Source organism: Antedon mediterranea, chromosome 1 (genome assembly GCF_964355755.1).
Source record: "Antedon mediterranea chromosome 1, ecAntMedi1.1, whole genome shotgun sequence".
Classification (NCBI taxonomy): Eukaryota; Metazoa; Echinodermata; class Crinoidea; order Comatulida; family Antedonidae; genus Antedon; species Antedon mediterranea.
Genome location: NC_092670.1, coordinates 23,912,511 through 23,935,916, shown reverse-complemented (window position 1 = coordinate 23,935,916; position 23,406 = coordinate 23,912,511). Strand labels below are relative to the sequence as shown.

At 32.0% G+C, this 23,406-nt stretch overlaps 2 protein-coding genes across 2 annotated transcripts; both read right to left on the bottom strand.

The window, feature by feature from the left end:
- Nucleotides 1–336: 336 nt before the first annotated feature.
- LOC140063504 (FAD-dependent oxidoreductase domain-containing protein 2-like) lies at nt 337–17,099 on the bottom strand. The gene is made up of 11 exons (XM_072109849.1): nt 17,088–17,099; nt 15,032–15,718; nt 12,166–12,351; nt 9,617–9,868; nt 9,144–9,431; nt 8,336–8,496; nt 7,231–7,396; nt 6,474–6,598; nt 5,689–5,799; nt 5,434–5,539; nt 337–3,323 (listed from the first exon to the last, which is right to left on the bottom strand). The coding sequence occupies exons 2-11, from the start codon at nt 15,388–15,390 to the stop codon at nt 3,113–3,115; spliced, it is 1,965 nt and encodes a 654-aa protein (XP_071965950.1). The 5' UTR covers nt 15,391–15,718; nt 17,088–17,099; the 3' UTR covers nt 337–3,112.
- Nucleotides 17,100–17,472: 373 nt separating this feature from the next.
- On the bottom strand, nt 17,473–23,406 carry LOC140063502 (uncharacterized). The gene is made up of 15 exons (XM_072109848.1): nt 23,371–23,406; nt 23,036–23,131; nt 22,422–22,649; nt 21,739–21,933; nt 21,067–21,200; nt 20,923–20,982; nt 20,775–20,828; nt 20,283–20,445; nt 19,866–19,976; nt 19,455–19,615; nt 19,118–19,231; nt 18,897–19,017; nt 18,606–18,702; nt 18,258–18,357; nt 17,473–17,977 (listed from the first exon to the last, which is right to left on the bottom strand). The coding sequence occupies exons 2-15, from the start codon at nt 23,100–23,102 to the stop codon at nt 17,918–17,920; spliced, it is 1,665 nt and encodes a 554-aa protein (XP_071965949.1). The 5' UTR covers nt 23,103–23,131; nt 23,371–23,406; the 3' UTR covers nt 17,473–17,917.

The window sequence follows — 23,406 nt, the reverse complement described above, 5'->3', positions numbered from 1 at the left end:
ATGTTAAAGCATATACATGTTGGTAACATGTTCTTAAATCTTTTAACCCAGTGCTCCGATTGTGATAGCTGTTTCAACATGCTAAAACTTAAATTATCAATCAATCTTTAATTAGATTGGTTCAAATTTCTCGTCGGCACACCCCCTTTCATTGAAGCAGTCTTTTGATTTTCAGTTAAAGGTTAGCTCCGGGTATAATTTATTTTTGTTGATTATAGGCTAAAAATAAAATATAATAAACAGTATTTGATGAAATAACGAAATAAATTTAATGAAAAATTATATGCAACAACATTGATAATAAATTATTTTTCAGCTCACTCTTTTCTACTTAGTCTTCACCACTAAAAAAAATGTATGGTCAATGTTGTTGTGTTCAAAGGTTTGCTTAAACGACTTAATAATAAACAGATCAATAAAAGAAGGTACTTAAACTTTTAATTGGTGAATCTACTACACTATCTCCACAATTAACTAGTCTATCTCAGTTCAACTTGTTTCACAAAATATAGCATTTGCACTGACAAAAGGATTAGGCATATCATGAATGTGCACTTACCTCCTACTTGATGGAAGTATTGAGTAGGACTGAACTGAAGCCGACAGGTTTGGTTAATAAAACAATGGTCAAACGCATGACCGATTCGGATACCGTTATCATGTTGTTATTATTGAAAATGGCAAGGTTTACAAGGTTACTATACAAAAGGATGGATACCCTTACTTGTATCTCATAATAATACTACTGTACAACTTGCATCCTTTTGAACGTATAATCGATAATTTCGTAGTTGTCGTCCCGTAGATTTGAATGTATATTTGCATGCCAATTCAAAATCGAAGCCTCATCTTAAAAAGTTCTTAATGATTTTAATGGCACAATGCAAACTCAATGAGATTTTGTTTTACTTTTCATATAACAAATATAATAACAAATATTTAACGATCTCCTATCAAGCATTTCCGATACATTATCTTAAATATTTGCTTGTTGTTTTATTTTGTATTGCAGAATATAGAAAACTGTTTACCATTGAAACTTTCAATGAAGACACCTTTGTGACGGAATGCTACACTTAATAAATACACAATTGTTGAATAAATGTTCTACATTATTTACAGTGAGAATTTCTCTAATTAAAGACCAATTATTTTGAAAGAATTTAATACTGTTATTTAGTGTGTATAATTGTGAGATAAAAATCCGAAATGATCATTTTGATACAAGGACAACATAAAGCAGATTTTCCACTAGGCGAATCGAAAGGTCAGTTTATACGCATTCGTAGAGAGGGATTTGGAAGATGGAAACATGAATACGCATGTGTATAAGCTGACACTTTCGATTAGCGCGAACAAATTCGCCTTGCGTTTTCATTTATTGTATGTTCTTAATGTTGGTTTATAATATTCAGTATATAGCAAATATAAATAATAATGTTCTACATTATTTACAGTGAGAATTTCTCTAATTAAAGACCAATTATTTTGAAAGAATTTAATACTGTTATTTAGTGTGTATAATTGTGAGATAAAAATCCGAAATCATCAAAAGTGTGTACAGCTGAATACCAGTTTTGATCATTTTGATACAAGGACAACATAAAGCAGATTTTCCACTAGGCGAATCGAAAGGTCAGTTTATACGCATTCGTAGAGAGGGATTTGGAAGATGGAAACATGAATACGCATGTGTATAAGCTGACACTTTCGATTAGCGCGAACAAATTCGCCTTGCGTTTTCATTTATTGTATGTTCTTAATGTTGGTTTATAATATTCAGTATATAGCAAATATAAAGATACTGTAAATAATATTTTGGTAATACAAAATTGTTTTACAAATTAATGCTGCCATTTAACTTAATTTTATTACTATTATAATATTATGTATTTGTATAATATTTTATTGAAAACTTTAGTACTGTTACACAATATATAATTGACGGTTGCAGGGGCCAATAAAATGACATAATTACTATTTTGTGGCAATAAAGAAAGTTTCAATCATGTATTTATATATTTTCTTCTTTTTGTTATTTACAAAAAAATAATCACTAATTGGCAAACCTTGGCAATATTAAACTTAAATAAAATATAATAAATATATATTATCATCAATGGTATACAAACTGGATGACAAAAATTACTTGGACATTATCTCATCTATTAATTTTACAAAACACTTTTAATTAAATGGCAAAGTGTAGATATTCTCATTGTCTTATTTACCGTATTTCTTGTAGAAAACACCATATTTAAAAATAAAATGTATGACGTTGCCCACTATCATAAACTAATCTCCAAAGGTTTAATGAAATATAGAATTAAGCAAAAATAAAAATAAATATATTTGTAAATCCACAACCACAAATGTCCATCCTAAAAATAAATGCACCTTATAAATATATACAGTAATATTACACTTTCCTTTACATTTAATATGTGCTACTTTCAAACAAAATTGAGGTAGACTAAATCAACAAACACAATACATATGATCATGGTTGCATTTGAAATTGAATGCCAGAGCCCATTGCATTTTAGATAAGCTTTGTCTACACTTTCAAACTTTACAATAAAAATTAATGACAAAAAACAAGAAGATCAACATTTCGGAACCATCATGGAACCATTTTCAAGATTAAGTGATCATTGGTGTTTGTTGTTTTTGTATAATTTGATCACTTGATCTTGAAAATGATTCCATGATGGTTCCGAAACGCCGATCTTCTTGTTTTTTGTCATTAAATTTTATTGTAAAGTTATATAGTAAGCGTCTATTAATCCGTAGTTTATCAAACTTTATGTGACAAAAAAATGTGATGTGTCCATATATGGAGATGATGATGTCATATCTCTACCACCATATTTGGGCATATCATTACCATATTAGGGTACAACACACTTTTTTTATGAAACTAGTTTGATAGTGTAGACAGAGCTTCAGGATTTCTATCAATGACCTTACACCTTGCTATACAGTGTTAATTACTAGATACAAGGTCATTCAATTTGAAATGCACATAGGATAAACAATACAATCAATTTCTGTAGCTAAGACACCCCAAGCAAAAGACTATTTTAAGTTGTAACACAAAGTAGACAACACTCTAACATCTCATTTCATCCCCACATAACAGTTTCTTGTGTACCATTAATGATTTTGTTCCTGGTAACCCCTGACCTTTCATGTAGTACTGCTTACACATGAGTGGCACTTCGGTGTATATTAATGCGCTCTTAAAACAAAAATCATCAAAGAAATAGCGAATATCTTGACCCATACAATTCTCAAGGAAGCGACGAAGAGGTAAAATGTGACTGAAAAAAAACATAGAAAGAAATTTACATTTTGCGACACATTAAAGACCCCTTCCCTGCAATTGTGGACGTTTTTTGGAAAATAATACATATATCACTTTAAAAACATTAAACCATGTCATTCCTTGTCTTAAATGTACGTTTTATGGTAAATTATGATAAAAAGTGAGAAACAATGCACTACCTAAGTAGCTCGCGGCGATCGACCTCTCGTGGACGGTCTTAGGCCTAGCCTAGCTAGGCTTAGTTTTGTAGGCCTAGCTGGTAAACATCGGTAACGTACAAACATCATACGCTAGCTATATACCTAGCCTGACGTTGTATAGTTGCTGCATTAACTGTCTTTCTATTTTTGCCAGACTCCGTTGATGCAAATTGGGGAAAACCCGGTATTTTCGCTGAAAAGTTAGGAGTCTTCCATTTGTTTTGACCTCACGATCGATCGAAAAGTGGGCGAATTACAGGTGAAAAACAAAAATATCAATCCGCGCGCAATACATTTTGGGATTTATAGCGGGCCGCTATAATTATTAGAATCGACTTATTTTTCACATTTTTAACCGTTTAAAGACGAAAAAAGTTATCGCAATAGGACCATATAGTATAATTTTTACATTAAATATAGTTTGTGATCTTAAATTAGATCTAAAAAACGTAGGGAAGGGGGCTTTAAATAATACTAAATGGAATTGATTAATTGTTCATCTCAACACTCTTGATACCTATAAATATCTTAAGTTGTAAATATTCTTTAGTCCTCAACACAAACAAATAAAGTTTCATAATGGCTAACGCAAGGCCCACATAGTAATTATTTTTACATAAAATGCCGTTTGTGACCTTTAAATAGATTGAAAAAAATATAGGGAAAGTGTTTGTAACTACTAAATGGTGGAGTTGCAGATGACCTTTGACTTTCCTTTGTTTCTCCTGACCTAGAGTGTTTATGGTGTACACAATGAAGAATGATCATTATTCTTAAAAATTCAAATGTATGGGTAGGAAAATTCTTCAATCTCATTGGTGCATAAATGTGACTAAAGGCCATCTGGTGTGTTGTTTAATTGGATTACCATCATAAAATAACTGGCTATCCTTGGATTTACAAATATCCAAGAAACATTTGAATGGACAGATAGAGGGCCTGTTCAGACCTACAGAGTTATAGTGTGTATTGTACGCGGCGTACAACTCCATAGTTCTGAACCAAGAAAAGATTAGTGGAAGCCACTTCGTTACGACAGCTCAAGCTACAAGATTAGTGAACGACGCTTACGATACGAAAGTTATGCAACAACAACTTTGACCTCTAACCAATCAAATTTACTCCTGCATACCAGACGTTCGCCCAAATCAGTTCAGTTTCAAACGAAAACTGAACACTTTGTTGTTATATTATGACATTGCAATACGAAAGCATAACTTCATGAATCTGAACATACCCATAAATGTCATTTGTGGCTAATAATAGACAACATGTAGACTAATGTTAAAGATATAGTTAAATTCGGAATGTGTTTTTAATGGTAAAAACAAATTTGAGACCTGTTGGGCCTTTAAGAAAAGTCTGGTTTTAAGAGAGTTCCCGGTGTTCAGAGAATCCGGTATTGGGAGAGTTTACTGTATAACAAAGAAATTGAACATTGATCAGGGTGTAAACAAGGTTGCACACTGCCCCTGTACCCTTGTGTATGTTGATGAACTTTACAAAGATTTTTTTTTAAAGAATAATATAGATGTTCACATTGACAATATGTGGGTTGGAGCTTCTTTTTTTGGCTGACAATGATATTTGAATTGCCGAAAATGAACATTCAGATCACATTCAGTACAAAATGTATACGGCATTAAAATTTGTTTTCATTAATTTTGGCCAAAGTTTATTATTTCAAAACCAATAGACCACTGATTATGTTTAAATAACATAGTATAAAACTGACTCCAAATTCAAGTTATTTTCCCAATTTCTATAGATATTTGCCAACAAAATTAATAAAAACCTATTTACTCCAATTCTCTCATCATCTAAACTATCACCAATACCTCCCTCACTACAACCACCCCTTCCTCATCTCCTTCACCTACAGTCTGAAACAAAAGAGACATGTACCTTTGAGGGGCTGAGAAGTCTGTCAGGAAGTCTTCAACAATATGGTGAATTCGTTGAGGCGTTGGAAGAACTTGCTCTTTCTTTTTTGCAGTCTTCATTCCGAATTCTATTAGAAATGATTTTTTTTGTTACTGCAATTTCGTACATTACCAGTTGACAATGCCAAGTTTTGGTTACTGTATAATTACAGTTACAATTTAAGTAGAATGCAAAACAAATATATATATATATACAAAACATATACTTTCTCAGTACCTGTTGGTAATGACCGATAATAATATAACACTGGATGCAGAAAGTTGGAATGGTGAGCATTTTGCGGGTCTCCTGTAGCTCTCTCCGGTCTAAATACATCATTTCCTGGCCCTATTTTAAAAATAAAATAAAACACACCAAACATGACTTCCATGCACTGAAAACATTATGTCCTAAGTTTTTCTACACACAGTAGAACCAAGCATGAGATTTTAGATTTTTATAATGATCGTTGTGCTTCTTGTATTGTTGTGTACATTTTTTTCTTACTTACTGTATTGTGAATATCTGTCTACACGAATTTACCAGTTTGGGATAATAAAGTTTTATTGGTAGAATTAACACCAGCCTATGTTTTGTGCCTCTCATATTTTACCTGCCAACTCTGACGCATAATGCGCAAGTTTCACACATGAGGGTCAATTTTGTATGCCTTATGCATACGTGGGTATTTCTCACCTATCCCTCCCACCCAATATTCAGAAAAAAAAATCATTATTTTATTATTAACTTGACTATTTTGAAGTTAAAATCGCCTAGGACTGCACATTATTTAATTTATTTGAGGATAAGTAGCCTAGGCCTACAACTTTATGTTAATTTGTATTTTATGGTTGATGTAGTACAGTACAATTGACAAGTGTAAATTTACATTCAAATAATTTGTTTCATTCATATAATTATTAAAAGAATGATATACTCTAAAAAATCTAATACTTTTCAAACTTATAGTTCTAGAAACAGCTGTCCAATGAGTTGCTACAGCTACGCTAACAAGACCTTACCAGAGTAATCCTTTCCATACTCCATTGACAGCACAACAACTTTTGAAGCATTCCTGCCACTAACTTCTGGAAGTTTGTGAAGAAGCTGCAGAGGAAACTCTTCTAGATAATCATAAAGACCATTCCTGAAAAAAAATTATCACAATTATCCATTAAAGTTCTACCATGTCGGAAACCAATTAAAAATACTTAAACAAGGCCCCTGGGATTTTGTTTGTACACAAATTTTGGATTTTCCCTCTGATCACAGTTTACCTAGATCTACATTGCTATGGAGTCAACTACTGACAGAAGGTTTTATAAACTATAGAGGGCCCATAACACTTTGAAAAATATATCAAACCATAGAGGGAACTATTAAAAACACTAAAGATATTGGTATATCTATAATAACATGAGTATTATGTGACGTCAGGCATGTCACTTATTATTTCAATTTCAATTAAACAATACATGCATTGATTTAATAAACATTTTAGGATAAATATTAGTATGTCTTCTATTTTTCTATGAAAAACCATATAAATCAATTTAAATATTAATTGTTTAAACAGTAGTAGTTAGGCATATAATTTGGATGTGCAGTGGCGTAATGCAGAGGCCTAGGGTCCCTGGTTGAGGAACCCTGGAGGCCTTGTGCGTGTTTATCCCTTTTCAATGGACCTCCATAAGCTCCGGGGCCCCAGTGAGTGCTCATAGCCATTACGCCACTGTATATGTGTTGTACAAGTCTTGAGTTTGATTTTGATGGACTTACTCGTGAAGAAGGATAACATCTCCAAGTTGTGTAAACATTTGGTAGATTCCAGAAGCTTCATTTGCCCGTTTGATAATGTTGTTGACCAGTTCACTGATTGGCTGAGAGGTGGACGGCCAAGGAATGTTGTGGTAGCGGTATTCTAAAAGATGATGCAATGCTCGAGCTACAAAGAAAAAATTTATATGTTGGTTAAAAAACAATGAAAACATTGATTGAGATAATGTATAGGTTGATCAGTACAATAAAATGTTAAAGGAATATGACGATGATGTAATGTATATAAGAGATATCTATATGGTGCTATAGCACCTGGATTATTCCATTTTCCTTGCAAGGGATGTCCCATTCTGGGAATATACAAGAATATAGATTGGGGTATATGTTCTATGGTCTATGTGTTCTAATACGAAGCTAGCAAATAATTTTGTGTATGGTAACTGAAACTACTAACTTTAAATAACTTCATCTGGTTTATGTTATGCATAATATCTATACATTTTTGCTTTATATTGAAAACAAATATTCACTTTCGTGTTTTCAATAAATTCTCTATTATATTCATTACCAAAGAAACTTTCAAGAGAATATATTATTACATAAAATTTCTTTTTGAACAACCAAAAATAGTATAAGCGAACTTACAGTACGTTTCGAAACCTATCAGGTTTCATTCTCAACTGGCGTTTCATCGTCTAGCGTTGTTAATCCCATGACGACGATGAGTTGGTATAGCGCCACCAATAGGTCCAAAAGGACATGCCCCCTTCTCCAATAGTTGATCATAAATGTGTGACAATTCGTGGGCTCCTTCATCTCTGTTCATGATTTTTCCATGTTTTCTGATGTTGATCGACTCTTTTATTTGCCTTTTGGACCTATTGGTGGCGCTATACCAACTCATCGTCGTCATGGGATTAACAACGCTAGACGATGAAACGCCAGTTGAGAATGAAACCTGATAGGTTTCAAAACGTACTGTAAGTTCGCTTATACTATTTTTGGTTGTTCAAAAAGAAATTTTATGTAATACCTATTCCACAACCAGATGAAATTCTTCCAACAGAATATATTATATTCGTCGTTTTAAACAAACATCATTTACCAGTGTAACGAAAGCCATGTATAAATCCCCCAGCTGATTTCTTAAAATCCAAGCTATGTGACGAAGTCCCTATTACAAACATGTCCGTTATATTCTCTACTTCATATGCTGCATTGATAGTAGGGTATTTTCCATTGGCTGTGGGTTCTGGACTGAAAGTTCTATATGTAGTAAAATATAAAAATAAAAAATTTTACAGCAGACAGTTTACAGTTTATACACAAACAGTGAGATAGAATAGAGTTTTGTGGTGTGACGTTACAACGATAAACAGTGAGATAGAATAGAGTTTTGTGGTGTGACGTTACAACGATAGATGGCGCTGTGTGGTTGCTAGAGCAACCAAAAATGCGTTCAACACTACTACGTTGATAAACTATAGATATCTGTATTTCTATCAAATTATGTATCTTAGCTTGATATTTTTTAACTTAAACTGTAGTTGAAGAATAGATTATTAAAAAACAAATATTTTGAGTTCTTTTGAAATTTTAGTTTGTTTTTATTGAAAATGATTAAATTTTAGAATTGACTTCATCAATAAGCCTATTCTAAACACCTTGGAGTCACTCAGGCAGGTTGAACGCATTTTTGGTTGCGCTAGTAACCAGGCAGCGCCACTTACCGTCGCGACATGTCGTCACGTCAGCACCGCAGAACTCTATAGCTTTGTTCTTTTATTTTGCACATGAATATATCATGTACACAGGACCAAGAGTATGACATCATATTAAGAAGGACAATGATAGCAATTTGGATTTTGGTTATTTGAAACATTTTACTTAATTTACCAAAAGGTATTACTTACGAGTTAAAAATGGCAAAATCATACGTAAAACCAAGACACCGTATTATGTAATCATATTCTTCTCTCAGTGGAAAATTGTCATGTATTTCTCTCATCATTTTGTGAAACACAGTTTGATTTACAGTAGTGTAGTTTAAGTCAATTTTCACAACCATTTCATCTCTTGGTATCAACGCCAGTTTACCATTTTTCTCGTTTTTTATTACTAAAACCTCTGCCATGCTGGCTTCCAGAATTCCATCAAGAGATTTTAATTGATAGGTGTCCAACAATCCATCATTTACAGCTCTGAAAATAACAAATATTAATTTAAGACATAAGATGTTTAGTATTTCCAGACATTACACAAGTATAATTTGTAGGTGACAAAGAAATGGTGAGGACCTGTATGCATGGGTGGGGTCACACCTGTTCTTCCCTTTGAGGGCAAAAAGTTTATCCAGATAAGCTAGGCATGAAGTTAGACAACAAACCTCAAATCTCCAACATAATGTGTCTCCCATGCCAGTTTAACCCGTGACCTTGCCATCATATGGATCACGTTTGTCGAGCCTACTATATGATCAGCAGTCTCAAATGCAGAGTTTCCTCTTCCCAAGATCATCACTGATTTTCCTTCGAAATCATCTGTATCTATCGACATGTCTTCGTATGATTCGGTATGTTCCATGCCAGCGAAATATGGTTTATTCGGAGTTCCTATCCCAGTTCCCATTATCATTACTCTAAAAAAAATTTAATTAGAAGATGACACAAATGGTTTGTCATCAACAATTTTAACCATCAATGAAGAAATAGGTATGGTTTATTTGGAGTTCTTATCTCAGATCCCATCATCATTATTCTGAAAATATTGTTTAATTATATTAAAAAACAGTGGTCCTACTTCGAGACACCCTTACCTGAAGGACCTCCCTAATAAAGAGACACCTCTATTCAGGGGACACTTTCCAACAAATATTTGGTCATTGTTGTAAAATTGTAATAACATTTATAGCAAACCCATATGGAGTACAGTATATCAAAAACCATTTTTTTTTCCTTAACTATTTTCCTGCAACTGAAGGTTTTAAAGCTGAACATTTTTGTTGAAAAAAAAACTATCTATTTCATATATAATAATATTTATCAATCAGAAACTAATGTACAGTAGTGTTAATTTATTTGTTTGCATTTGATATTGAAGAATTTTAATCAAATGAATATATTGTACAATAATCATATTCATTGGCTTACATAATTACACCAATATGGGAATTCCAATATTCACAATTGATTTTATCGACTATGAATGGCCGTCAATAGAATTGATTTTATTACACATTGTTACTTAACGAAAAATTCATGAGAAAATTTATTCAATCAAAATAAAATAATTGCTATTTTCAGTTGATTAAATCTATTGACCAGGTGTTTAATGATTTTACAGATGTTATGAGATGTTTAAAATATAAAAACACTATACTGTACTCTACTGCACCTATACACAGTTACTGAATATTCAATGAAAATGCTTTTAGCCAGGGCGGGTTTCAACATTAGTTTAAAGCCTTTTCAGTACATAACACCCGACTCCCTATACTCACCAACCTCCACCCATCTTCAATAACATTCCACACTCTTCTTTAAAAACAAATTCCTTCCAGGAATAGTAGTATACAATTAATATTTTATATTTTGATGCAGAAAGTGTCCTCTTAATAAATGTGTCGCTCAAATAGTGGTTGGGTAATGGTGTAAACATAAAATTCCTCTTGTTTCATACAGTATTAAAGTGTCTCCTCATCTTGTAGTTTATTTTGTATAGTGTATCTTTATTACAACTTGTTTATATTTATTTAAACTTATATTCATTTTGTATGTTATTGTATTTTTATGTGAGTGATTGTGACTGTCATGAACTTCGGCAAGGACCAAATAAATCTGAATCTCATCTGTGTATCACAAGGTGAAATGTTTTAACATTTCAGCCAACGCATATTCACATTACACTAGATCCTACAGATGTCCCCTCAACATTTCTAATGTAATGTTGTATGTTTCTTCAAATTCTCTGTAAGGCCTAATATACTTATAAATTGAAAAAGTTATCAAGTAGTTTAACGGTAGCTTAAACTCTCTTTGCAATGATATTATACAGACAATCAATACAGATAAATAGACAGAATTTTGCTTTAAGGTAAAAGTTAGGATATGGGCATATTGACATCAATCCTACTAATAAACATCTCTAAGTCGTTACCATAACAACAATATCTCATTCTGCCTCATTTATTACCAGTACAGTATCAGAAAAAGACAAGCACAAAGATGAATATGTCGGGTATTAAATGATGAATATTAGCACTAATGACCACGCAATTTGACTTCATTATAATATGGCTTTGACAGATCTAAATTCAGAATTTTCATCTTTATAAATTTTAAAATCATCTTTAAGCTCTCACTACAAAACTAGTTTGGCAAAAAAATTGCCATATATGGTAGTAATATGATATCATCGTGTCCATATAAATTTTTTTTGTCACATAAAGTTTGATAGTGTAGACAGAGCTTTAATGGTATTGATGCCACTGACAATTCTTGTCAAACTGTAAATTTGTAAAACTACTTGATGTGTTTTGATTGTACAATTGTACAATTAATTATTATAAAAGAACTTACTTTTTTCCCCTCTCTATTCAAATTATTTTCCTGTGTTATATGTATTAATTTGTTTCTAAAATATTATAATGTTACATTACACACAATACACACATTTCTTGTTAAATGCAAAGCTGTTTATTCTTGTCGAATGCACTGTTCAGCAGGTGTTCGGCAATATTATGACATAATTAAAAACTGAATAATGTATGAAACCGGAAATAATGAATCTTATTAATCAAAGGTAATAAATGCTTTGTTTTGTTAACTGGCAACAAGACAAATACAGTACATACAATGAGGTACTAGCTTAGAAGTGTGGGAAGCCAAAGGGGGCAGGAAGCCAGAGGAGGAAGAAACGCAAAAACTGACAACTTACTGACAAGAGTATGTTTTTCCATTCTGATCGTCCATTAAGAACACATCTAGGCCTTCACTTATTGTCTTCTTTCTAATGTTACTTATTCTTGTATTATATTTGATTTTGAGTCGGAGCTTGGTTGCATAATCATTTAAGTACTTCACATAAGTATCAGCTTGGGGAAAGAAATCTTTGGAATAATACCTGAAATAAACAAATAACAACAAATAATAGTTTGTTTAACAGGGTATAGTAAAGTATAAACAATTTCTTGCAGGTGTCTTAACTCTTTCGTACAGACAGGAAATTATTAAAAAACTATAAATAGATAAGAAAAATATGAAGGACATCTTAAACATATATATATTGCTAACTGTTTTTTACCATGGAGTCATAATTTTACAAGATTATAAAGAAAAAATATTTTAAAAAATGGTAATATAAAGTATAAACCACTTTGCAAACAGTTTTACTTTACTGAATGCTAATTAAAATAAATAAAAATCCAATTCAGTTAATGAAAAATGAAAATGATGTGGGCATCAATGGCTGGATCTCAATGGAGATACAAATAATAGCAAAAAGCTATAATCAAAATAATGAAGTTAAAGATATATTGTCCCCCTTAAAAAATAATTATAATTATTCACTTTGATCGGGAAAAAAAATTACCTGAAAAAACTGTACTGTTATTTAACGCAAAATAATAGTCAAATTGACATTGAAAGGTTTTTGGTTGCATTTAACCATTTATTTTGTCTTTATATAATTTTTTTTTCTACGTAATTGATTAACTTTATTAAAATTGCAAAATGTCTTATTCAAAGTATTTTTGTCTTAATCTTCATTTTTCATGAAAGAAGAGATTATTACTTTGTCAGTCATTATCTTGGTTTTCCAGAAATAGGATTGAGGGGTGGGAATTAGCAAGCAATCCTCTTGGCATCTTGCTTCCTTCCTGTATTGTGTTGTTAAACATGCCGCTGAAAGCTGGTGAGATTATGAATGATGTGTGTGTACTGGTAGTAGTACAGGTAGTAGATTATTTAGTACTCTACTCTAGTATTGTGGAGTAATACAACTGGTAGATGGGCGCATAGACTTTTGTACGTACTAACAAATGTGGTACTGTGTAATTATATTTGCACTGATGAAGGGCTAGTGTTGTCCGAAAGCTCTGCTAACTTTTCTGGCTGTTTTACTTCTCGTTTTGATTTAGCTTTTCGCTTTTATTTTGTATCTCCATTGAGATCCAGCCACTGATACCCACAGCATTGTCATTTTTTCAGTAATTTGCCTTTGGATATACAAATAATTATATATATATTTTTTTTCAATTGTGCTGTGATTTTATATTTAAGACTATTTTTAATATTTGTGATTTATAAAATCTGATGTGTACACGGCATTGAGATTGTACAATGTACATATGCACATTTTGAGTAAATAAATTATAGTCTGGCCACCAGGAAATGAATATTAGAAGCATAGTTGGCTCTTTATTTAGCATTATAATGGAAAAATACAATGCAATAATGAATACAGTCTATTGTATGCACATAATGCAATATTTCCATTTTAATAAAGTACACAGCAACAAAAGCAGAGAGTATGTTGGCTACAGTAATGAATAATAATAATAATAATAATAACAAGCTTCGAAACATAGTAATGATAATGGGTAAAATGCAAAAGAAAGCACAACCTCTGCCCACAACTTTCTGAATTCAACCACTGTCAAATGTTGTTATGAATGTTACCAACCATTTATATCTAAATGGTTCAAACTCAAACATTTGACGTCATTCAGTAATCCCTCTCATATGTTAACGTCACAACATCCAACAAGGAGAGTTTAGTTAATGTATTGTATGTACATCAGATTTCAAATTAGACTGTAAACTGAATACTGAATTTCTAGTATCCATATCATCTAAATTTTATAACAATAGAGTTTAAGCAATACAAACAAGGAAGAGGAAATATATAATGTAACACTAGATTTACTGTATATCCGCATTAAATTACAGTATTGTATAGTAAAACTTTTATCTTTACTTGTAAACCTAAAACACCATACATTTGAATAAACACCCTGGGATGTTTTATTGTTCAGGGGACGTTTTATTGTTCAGGAGGGTTTTTAGAGAGAGAGGGTGGGGGGGGGGGGGGCTTAATTTGTTGGGTGTAGCATGTTTAATAAAATAAATTCCTCCTAGATACAACACAATTATTGTCAAAAGTGGTAAAATACAGTAAAAATTATATCAAAACCAAAATGATTGGTAAATTGTAGATCATTTCAATCGTGGGTGGGGTGATTTGAGGGGAGTTGTGGTGGTGATTTCAAATGGTGTTCAAAGAGGGGCGTTAATTTAAGAGGGACGTAAAAAGTGGGGCGTTTACTCAAATACTGTATATACGGTATTTCATTATTTAAAAACATCTTGCAACAGAGCGAACTTAAATCAACTTCTCCAATCAGACTGATTATTAGCTAGAGGGAGCATAGACTTATTAAGTTTTCCTTTGCGTCATAGTTTCTTTAACAAAATACTGTACCATTGAAAAACGAAAGTCTACTGTGTATTAATAATAAAAAATTCCCCAAATATATTCCAGGAGCTTTAGCCTTACTGTAGGAAATCTAAGGTCATAACCCACTATCAATATGAATTTCTTTGTTCTTATCTTTTTGGTCTGTTAAATATATTTGTGTGACCTGATTTCTGTACAGAAAAAAACATACAATTGATATGAGTAGTCAGTCATCACACCTTCTTGTATTATTTAAAAACTTATTTTAAGTGTATTTTATTTTTAAGCGAATTGTATTTAGTATACAAACATATAAAGTATAGTTAAAATATAAAACCATACCTACCTCATCTGAAGAGATTCATCATCACTAATCAACGAGTTCCAGTCATGACGAAAGTTAAACTCTTTGTTTGTTTGTCCAGTATGTCGTTTATTAATACTAATAAGTTTACGATGTCTTGGATACTTCACATAAAATGATCCGCTGGCATTATTCTGCTCAAATATCATATAATCATGATTAGATCTTTCTAAAAAATATCCCATCTGTAGTCCGCTTGGCCCAGCACCCACAATGCAATACTGTCTTTGGTAAAAGTTTCTGTCACTGGTAACATCACTGGACAGTACAGTTTGAATTGTTAATGTTAGCAAAATAAGAAACACTCCTTGATATAAATTCATCTTGAAAATCTTGTTCATATACAACTGATCATATTATTATTAATCAATATAAATGTTTCGTTGGCAAATGTACACTGCAAACACAGTAGTTGATAATATGCACAAGGGGTGATATACTGTTAGCCTTTCAGACCAGATACACTCTTTGTCCAAAAATTATCATGTTAGCTCCACCTTTTTTACAACCAAGCATCGGTATTGGTCGATGTCATACATAGAGCTTTAACGTTTTATCAGATTAATGTCTTATTGGCAATTAGTTAATTGACGAAGGTATTTTGTGATTGTCACAATAAAATCGTTGTCACTTGTCACTTGATAGAATGTGGTAAACTGCAACCTACATCTGTAAATAAATTGATAGTTTTGTTTAAAAAACTGATTTTACACGTAGGAAGATTACCTCAAAATGCATTCTGATCAGTTTTTAACAGCCTTAAAGGGTGTCCAGTACAGTATTTGGACGAGAGTAGACAGCTGAAAATCAAAAAGCTAAATTTGTCACAGTATTTTACTGTTCTAATAATAGAACTAGTGAGTTGAAATTGAGTAGCGAATGAACTACTCTAGTAAACAGATTACAATACACACTATTATAGATACTGTATGATAAACCGTAGCAGGTTACATGCAGTGAAGTACTCACTGCATTAAATGGTTGTTAGGAGTTATGATATGCTGCTGTTGATTCACTGTTTAACATCAACAAAATGAACAATAATTTTGTGTGTTGACTTGATTAAACAATTACAATTTTAACATAATAAATACTTAGATTTTTACAAAATAGAAAAGCTTCTTCAACATGATTATAACTTTTAAGAATTATTGTAAAAAATTGAAATCCTTTTTTTCACATTTGAAATTGATTGTTAAAATTAAAATCAATGTTTTGCTGAATGCAAAATCATTAATGTATTCGCTTAGTTTAATTAAAAGAAAACTGTGATACAGTACAAAAATGATAAAGTTTAGGTCTTTTGGCAATTTCTAAATGTTGAGAATTGCTAAAATTGAAATGTTATATAGTTTATCACAGGTTATACTGGTACAGTACTAGAAAATGCTTTTGTCACATTCTTTCGAACCTACTCTCTACTGTAAAAGTTGCAATACACTAATGTACTAACCAATAACTCTGGCTGCCACATTTGTCAGCAGTCAGAGTAAATGGCTATTGAAGTGCTTTGTAATCTGTATTATAGGTGGATGCTGCGAGTTTTTTTTCATTACCATTTCCATGCATATTATTCCCATGTGGAGCCAATGTACAGTACCTGTTCTGTATGATGTGAAAAGTAATATTTCCCGGGAATTTCCCAGCCAGTGGATTCAATAATGCCATTTGACAGTCAGCTATGTTCACTGAGCTTTCCTTACTAGTACTACACTGTGTAGATACTACTATTATTACTACTACACGGGTTAGGCCTAGCTAGAAGTAGAGGCTAGTAGTCCTATCTAGCCCAACTTATAGCCTAGCTTTACTTAGCCAGCTAGTAACTTACTACACTAAATAACGGCGCTAGTTCCAACTAAGTTGGCTGGTTGGGTTGAAAGGACCGGGTACTCTACACTACATACACTACAGTATAGTAGGTAGTCTAGCTAGTCTACATAGGCTAGTAAACTACTATACTAGGCCTAGTGTTGCATCCAATGATGGAGGAAAGCGGTTTAGCCTAATCGAACACTAAGTAGAGTACTGTACTTACCTCCCAAAAATGTTTACTATATCGATGATGATAAGCAAGCAAGCTGCAGCAGTGTTTTGATCAAAACTCAACGCTTGAATGAGTCGAGTATGGAAGAGCGTTGACTGGCCGATGGGGGCGAGATTATCAATATTATTGTGGGACGCAAAGAATTCTCAACAACTTCGCATTCAAACATTCAATTTACTGTAACTAATATTTTTTAGCTGAACCAAAATAACGTAGTTCCAGTATTTTGCTGTTTGTTTACTATGTACTTAAAAATATTTTAAATAATTAAATTTCAAGACATTCAAAGAGTCTTTCCCTAAGTCACTTTACTGTCGCAAAAATGTATTCATAATATATAATAATAATAAGACAAAACAATTAGCCCGTCGTTGGAAGATAATATTTTTAATAATATATCAAAATTATATAAAATATTTAGTAGACCAACTACAATCTATGCTACATTGTTAATGCAAAATATGTAAATATGACATCTTCTCAGTCGTTGTCATAATTTGTTCTGTATGTTTATAGTTTCAACTAATTATACAAAAAGTATTGCTATATTTTCACCCTTATTTCTTCCTCCATGGTTGACGGTAGCCTATTATAAATGTTCGTCTGCGAACAAGTGAAATGTGTAAAGCCAAACCACTATTCATTATAGTCATTATTTATTATACCAATAGATGATAAATCGTTGCTTGTCTTCTACAAATAACAACTGATACATTCTGAGTATATATAGTAAATCATTATTACTTGGACGTTCGCCGTTCATGATTATCGTTTTTACATTCCTTTATATATTATTACATTCCGCATCAATTTACACCGAACTACAAAAATGGATTTCCTGATGATGGATGTTCAATGTAATCTGGTCCAAAACATATAGCCTATAAAAGAAAAAGCAAACTAAACAATTTGAATAGTTAATTATAGTAATTAAAATATTATATTAACTAGCCAGAGGAGTATGTATCTTAAACTTGTATAATACGTGTCAATCATTACTTTACTCATTGCTAGTCATGAAACGGCATTGAACATTGGATTTGGTATCATTCATTCATTCGTCATTCTATAAATCATTCACGCATAACGAAGAGTAACTAGCGCCATCACAAAAATCTATCTTAATATTATAGGTTAGTTAGTAATAAACTCATTACGTACGTTGTTATCGTCTTTTAGAACTCTCAAATATGAAACAAGGTCACCAAAAGATGGTCGATCTTTTGGATCAGTCTGCCAACAACTTTCCATAAGAGAAAATCTATTTTTAAAAATAACATAAAAACATTTTTTGACAAACTTAAAATGACAATGTAACTTGCATCCACAGCTGCTTGGTTGAACTTGAATGATAAAAGTTAACTTAAAAGTTAACTGTTCTAGACATACTGTGCCATGGAAGATGCCTTTTACATAGATACCTTTTACAAAGATGCCTTGTACTAAGACATATTGTACCAATACCTCTTTTACCAAAGGGAAGGATGAATTAAACTTAACAACGCTTACAGTGCATTGGAACAACATTGTGGTTTTGCAAGACGGTGGCCATTGGATAGCAATCCAGGCAGATTTTTCTCGTCTATGCCATCATACGGAATATCACCTGAAAAAAAAATATATTCGCATTAAGAAAAGTATAATCATAAAGGTATCCGCCCACAACCTGGAAATAATCAACTTACGATATTGAAACAAACAAAAACAAGTACTCGATAACACACTGCACACACTGGTTATTCTTTGAATAACGATAGAATAGAAATATGTTTTAAAATTTATTAAGAATAGTTTTCTTACCTAAAGTTACAATTTCATAGAGGACGATTCCAAAAGTCCACACGTCACATTTCTTTGTTGTAATGTGGTAGGCAATTGCTTCCGGTGACATCCATCTTAATGGAAGTCTCGTCTCTCCTCCCTATTATAATTAAGAACAAGTGTAATATGTTCTACTTCCTTTAATAGATTTAGAAACAAGTTATGCTGTAAGATGTATTTTTGTAAATAAACCAACTTACAAATCGATAGAGATCGGTGTTATCACTAATATGTTTCAAACCAAGAACTGGAATTTTAACGACATTGTCACGAAATAGCATAACCAACTGACAACGGAGCATTGGACAGACTCTCTGTAATAAAATGGATGAATATTAATGGTATGATACAAGATAGAATACAATGCTTATTCTCTTTCTGTGACATTTAGACACCGGCAAAGAAAATAGAATAAGTATAATATTTGCACCATTGATGACGATGTTGTATTCAAACAGCAGAATAGGCCTACACGATACAATGTATTATAATCTATAACCTATGTTTATTACTAACTATGATTATTATTATTATTACCTCTTCTTCGTGTAGAAACTGCATTGCCTCGGCTATCTGTATAGCATAGTTGATCAACTCCCTTGCTTTTGGTTTAACAGAATTACGTGCATCTCTAAATGAATGTAAGTAGCTCCTTAAAGTCCCCTTCGGTGACTTTTCAGTGCAGATACCGATCATATCTGTATAAGCATTTACACAGGTATAATGTAATTATATAAAAAAAAAACAATTTAAAGTTATATTAACACTTATTGCAATAGCTTTATATATTGTAATATTTGTTTCATAAAATCTACTTTCTTTACTCGGTACCGTTGTGCTTTTTTTCAACAGCTTACAAGTAGAAGTAGCTTTTCCAAATGCTGTATTTTAATTATCTTTACTCATTTGTAGTTATATTAAACATGGAGGTGAAATAAATAAAAGTACCTGCGTCCTTAATCTGAGCAATTGGTCGAATAACACCGTAGTGAACTGGTAGTTTGAACACTGTGTCTATTTCCCTTTCCATTGCTTGTAGTTCTTCTTCCGTATACGAGCCTGCAAGAGCAATGGAAATCAGATTAATGTTTAATAATAATTGATCAAAATAAACTAGAAAACCAGAAACTATTCCATGATGAAGATGGGGATACAGATAATTATGATTGTGAATTTTGTTTGGTATCATCAACGCATATTATCATTACAATGATTAAAGCTTTGTCTACACTATTAAATTTTATGTGACAAAAATGTCATCTGTCCATATTATTATGTACATGATGACGTCATTATAATTAACATATTTGGGCACATCACACTTTGTTTGTCAAACTCGTTTTATATTAACAGAGCTTTACATACCATGTATAACATGAGCAATGACTGTTTGTCGACGACTTCCTTCGTGAGCTATTGTAACCGTGTAAGTGTTGGCAACGTCCTCAACTGGATCAATAAAGGTGACATTAGTGTTTTGCAACACAATATTTGGAGACGAGTAGGGAAACTCAACGTCATCTATCACCTGATGATATAAGTCATAAAGTACAGTAAGTAAGTTTACACTACCACCAGTAACTTAATGTTTGCGGTACAAGATATTTTGTCCAAAAGGAAATGAAATGTAGATGGAAGTGTATATATTTTTAACCGTTGAGACTGTTCTTTGTCGGAAGCACATGAAGTACCGTAAATCTTAAATCATTAGTGTTATTTTTTTTAATTTGTAATCCATGTTCAACATGCTTCAATGTTATATTCTATGTATGTACAGCAAGCACTGTACAAGATAAGTGAGTGGAATTGTGTACATGATTCTAAATGTAAACTGAAAAGATGCATTAGATACCGTACCCTTGGTGCAGGGTCCACTGGTGGAGCGTCTATCCTCGGTCTATCATTCACATTCTATAAAAATATAAAAGACAGTGTATAGTGTAATATTAATGGTCCTGGTAAAATGTGATTGTAAATTGCAAAATATAACAAACATACTAAATACCCTTTGTGCCGCCGGTTCAAAAGCTACAGCATTCCACGGAGCTTCGTTCCCCCTCAAATTCTAAAAGAATATATAATAACGTTAGGCCCTCTTATTGACAATAATTAATTATACGGTCAAAAATCATTGGTTAATACTACCTACCTGATCATCTTTTGGTTTATAGAAATGAAAACGATAGATGAGAACTGCAACTATAAGAATTAGCACAACTGCTACAACGATTCCAACTATAGCTCCTGTTGACGAAGAACCCGATGACGGATCGTCTTCTTCGTCTACAATTAAAATGTATAGTGTAAATATATAATGTAGATAGCAAGGATAACTATTAAGTAAGATAGAGTTTTATGGTATAACATATTGGCATGGCTGTCTGTCTATTAGTCCTTGTACAAGGTACACTTTCAATCGAACTTTCATTCAATTGTTGGGATAGTTCATTCTATACAACTTATTCTTCCATTAATGAATGAAGGAATTTAGAAATCTTTTTGAAAAGAAAATTATTGGGTTTCTTATATTTGATATTCCGACCCAAGCTAATGAACTATTAACTAGGACTGCTGAATATACCTTATAACAATAATTTTTGAAATGTAATAGATTTTGATAATTTTTTATTTCAAAATCAACTTAATATTTTGTATATTTTCCACATTTTGATACACAATAGCATAAACAGATCGACCTTTACAGCCCATTTACGTTGTGTTCAATTGTGTATGTAGACCATTTAGAAATAACAAAAATGTCAATGTGAGATGTGAACTCTGGTATTCATCATAGCCATCTATCTATCACTCTAATTCGTACTTGATGGATCGACACAATTTGGTGCAGGCTGTGTCCATCCTCCGTTGATACAGTTTGATACCGTTCTATCCTTCGGATACAAAGTGTAGCCTGGAACACACTCATAATTAACTGCACCTCTGTAACTACCAGTCTGTATCAAGTTAGTCCTTTTTGATTCGCCTTCTGGGGACTCACAATCAAGATTAGTAATATCTGAGGATAATCACATAAAGAGATTTTGTATTATTTGACTCATCCTAAACTCAACTAAATTGTTAAGGTTACCTGTGTTTATTTCCTAATTTATAACAAAAAATATCATAAAAGATACGTAAGATAAATAGATAAAATGAAAAACAGACAAAAACGTTTACAAACATAATATACATTAGAAAACAAAATATAATTACAAAAAAATATTATATTCCAAAAAATCTAGATAAAAATTGTTAATCTTTCATTAAATCATTTATAGCAATAAATTCCATTTATTTACTCTATCCACTTATTCCCACTTTTGTCTAAATTGTTAAAAACACATTGAAGTGTGAATGCCTTGCGTGGTTATAGAGAATCCAAAATGATCTTCATAACTTGCAAAACGTATTCCCCATCATTATTGGAGACATATCTCAAATAGATCAGCGCAGCCGAATAAGCATAACCTACGAATAAAACAGTTTTGTTGTACTTTTACTTACCTGTAGACTTTACATCGCACCTAGTTGGCGTATGGTTTTTTAATCCACGCCATATACCATTGTAGCAATAAATAACAAGTTGAGGTCCAATATTTGTATAACCATCATTACATACATAGTCAGCTCTTGTGCCGTTCATTAAGTTAGGAAGATCATTCAGGGTTTCTGGAGTATATATTATAACACCATTCATTGGATTGGTTGGGATTTTTTCACAGGAACCCGTTTCTTATGTAAAAAAATGTTTAGAATATTTAGTCTTAAACCACAAAATATTTAGTACGTTGATAAAATTCTGTAAAATAATTTATTTTAATATCATTCACTATTTACTGGTTGATCAAATCAACATGGAAATTATATTAGGATTCTCTGAATAGTAATGAAAAAAACAATGTAATTTGATGCTGATTTGAGAAAAAAACTAATAGGCCCTACAGCAAAATGAATTGAAACAAAATAGTTGCTGTCAGACAATAATTACTTAACACTAGTGTGCCTGGACAGTAAGTAAAAAACAGTAATAACACGGTTCAATGCAATGGATTTATTTTGTCAATAAACGAGTTTATTTTGTGTTTATACAACAGACCTAGTAAAAATAATGTTCTTACCAGTTTGGGCTGCTACTAAGTGTATTATTTCACAAACGCATAAAACCAGCAATGCATAGTATTTCATTTTGATCAGTTTTCTATAAAGAAATAAAACTGAAAAATAACGCATTATAATAGTTTGTATGTTTAAAACTATAATTTAAATGTACTTCTTTTGACAAGGATATTATTCCCTATTATATTTTAGAATAAGAATTATACAAATAATTATGTATGATATAGTATATATAATGCACTTCCGTATGCTTACTACTAGACTGTCTAGCCCGGAGCAGCTTGGATTACTCACATCTCCCCACCCAATTAACAATTAGATTCTACAAAATACTTACGTTTGTCAAAATGGTACTTGCAAAGTGAATTCTGAT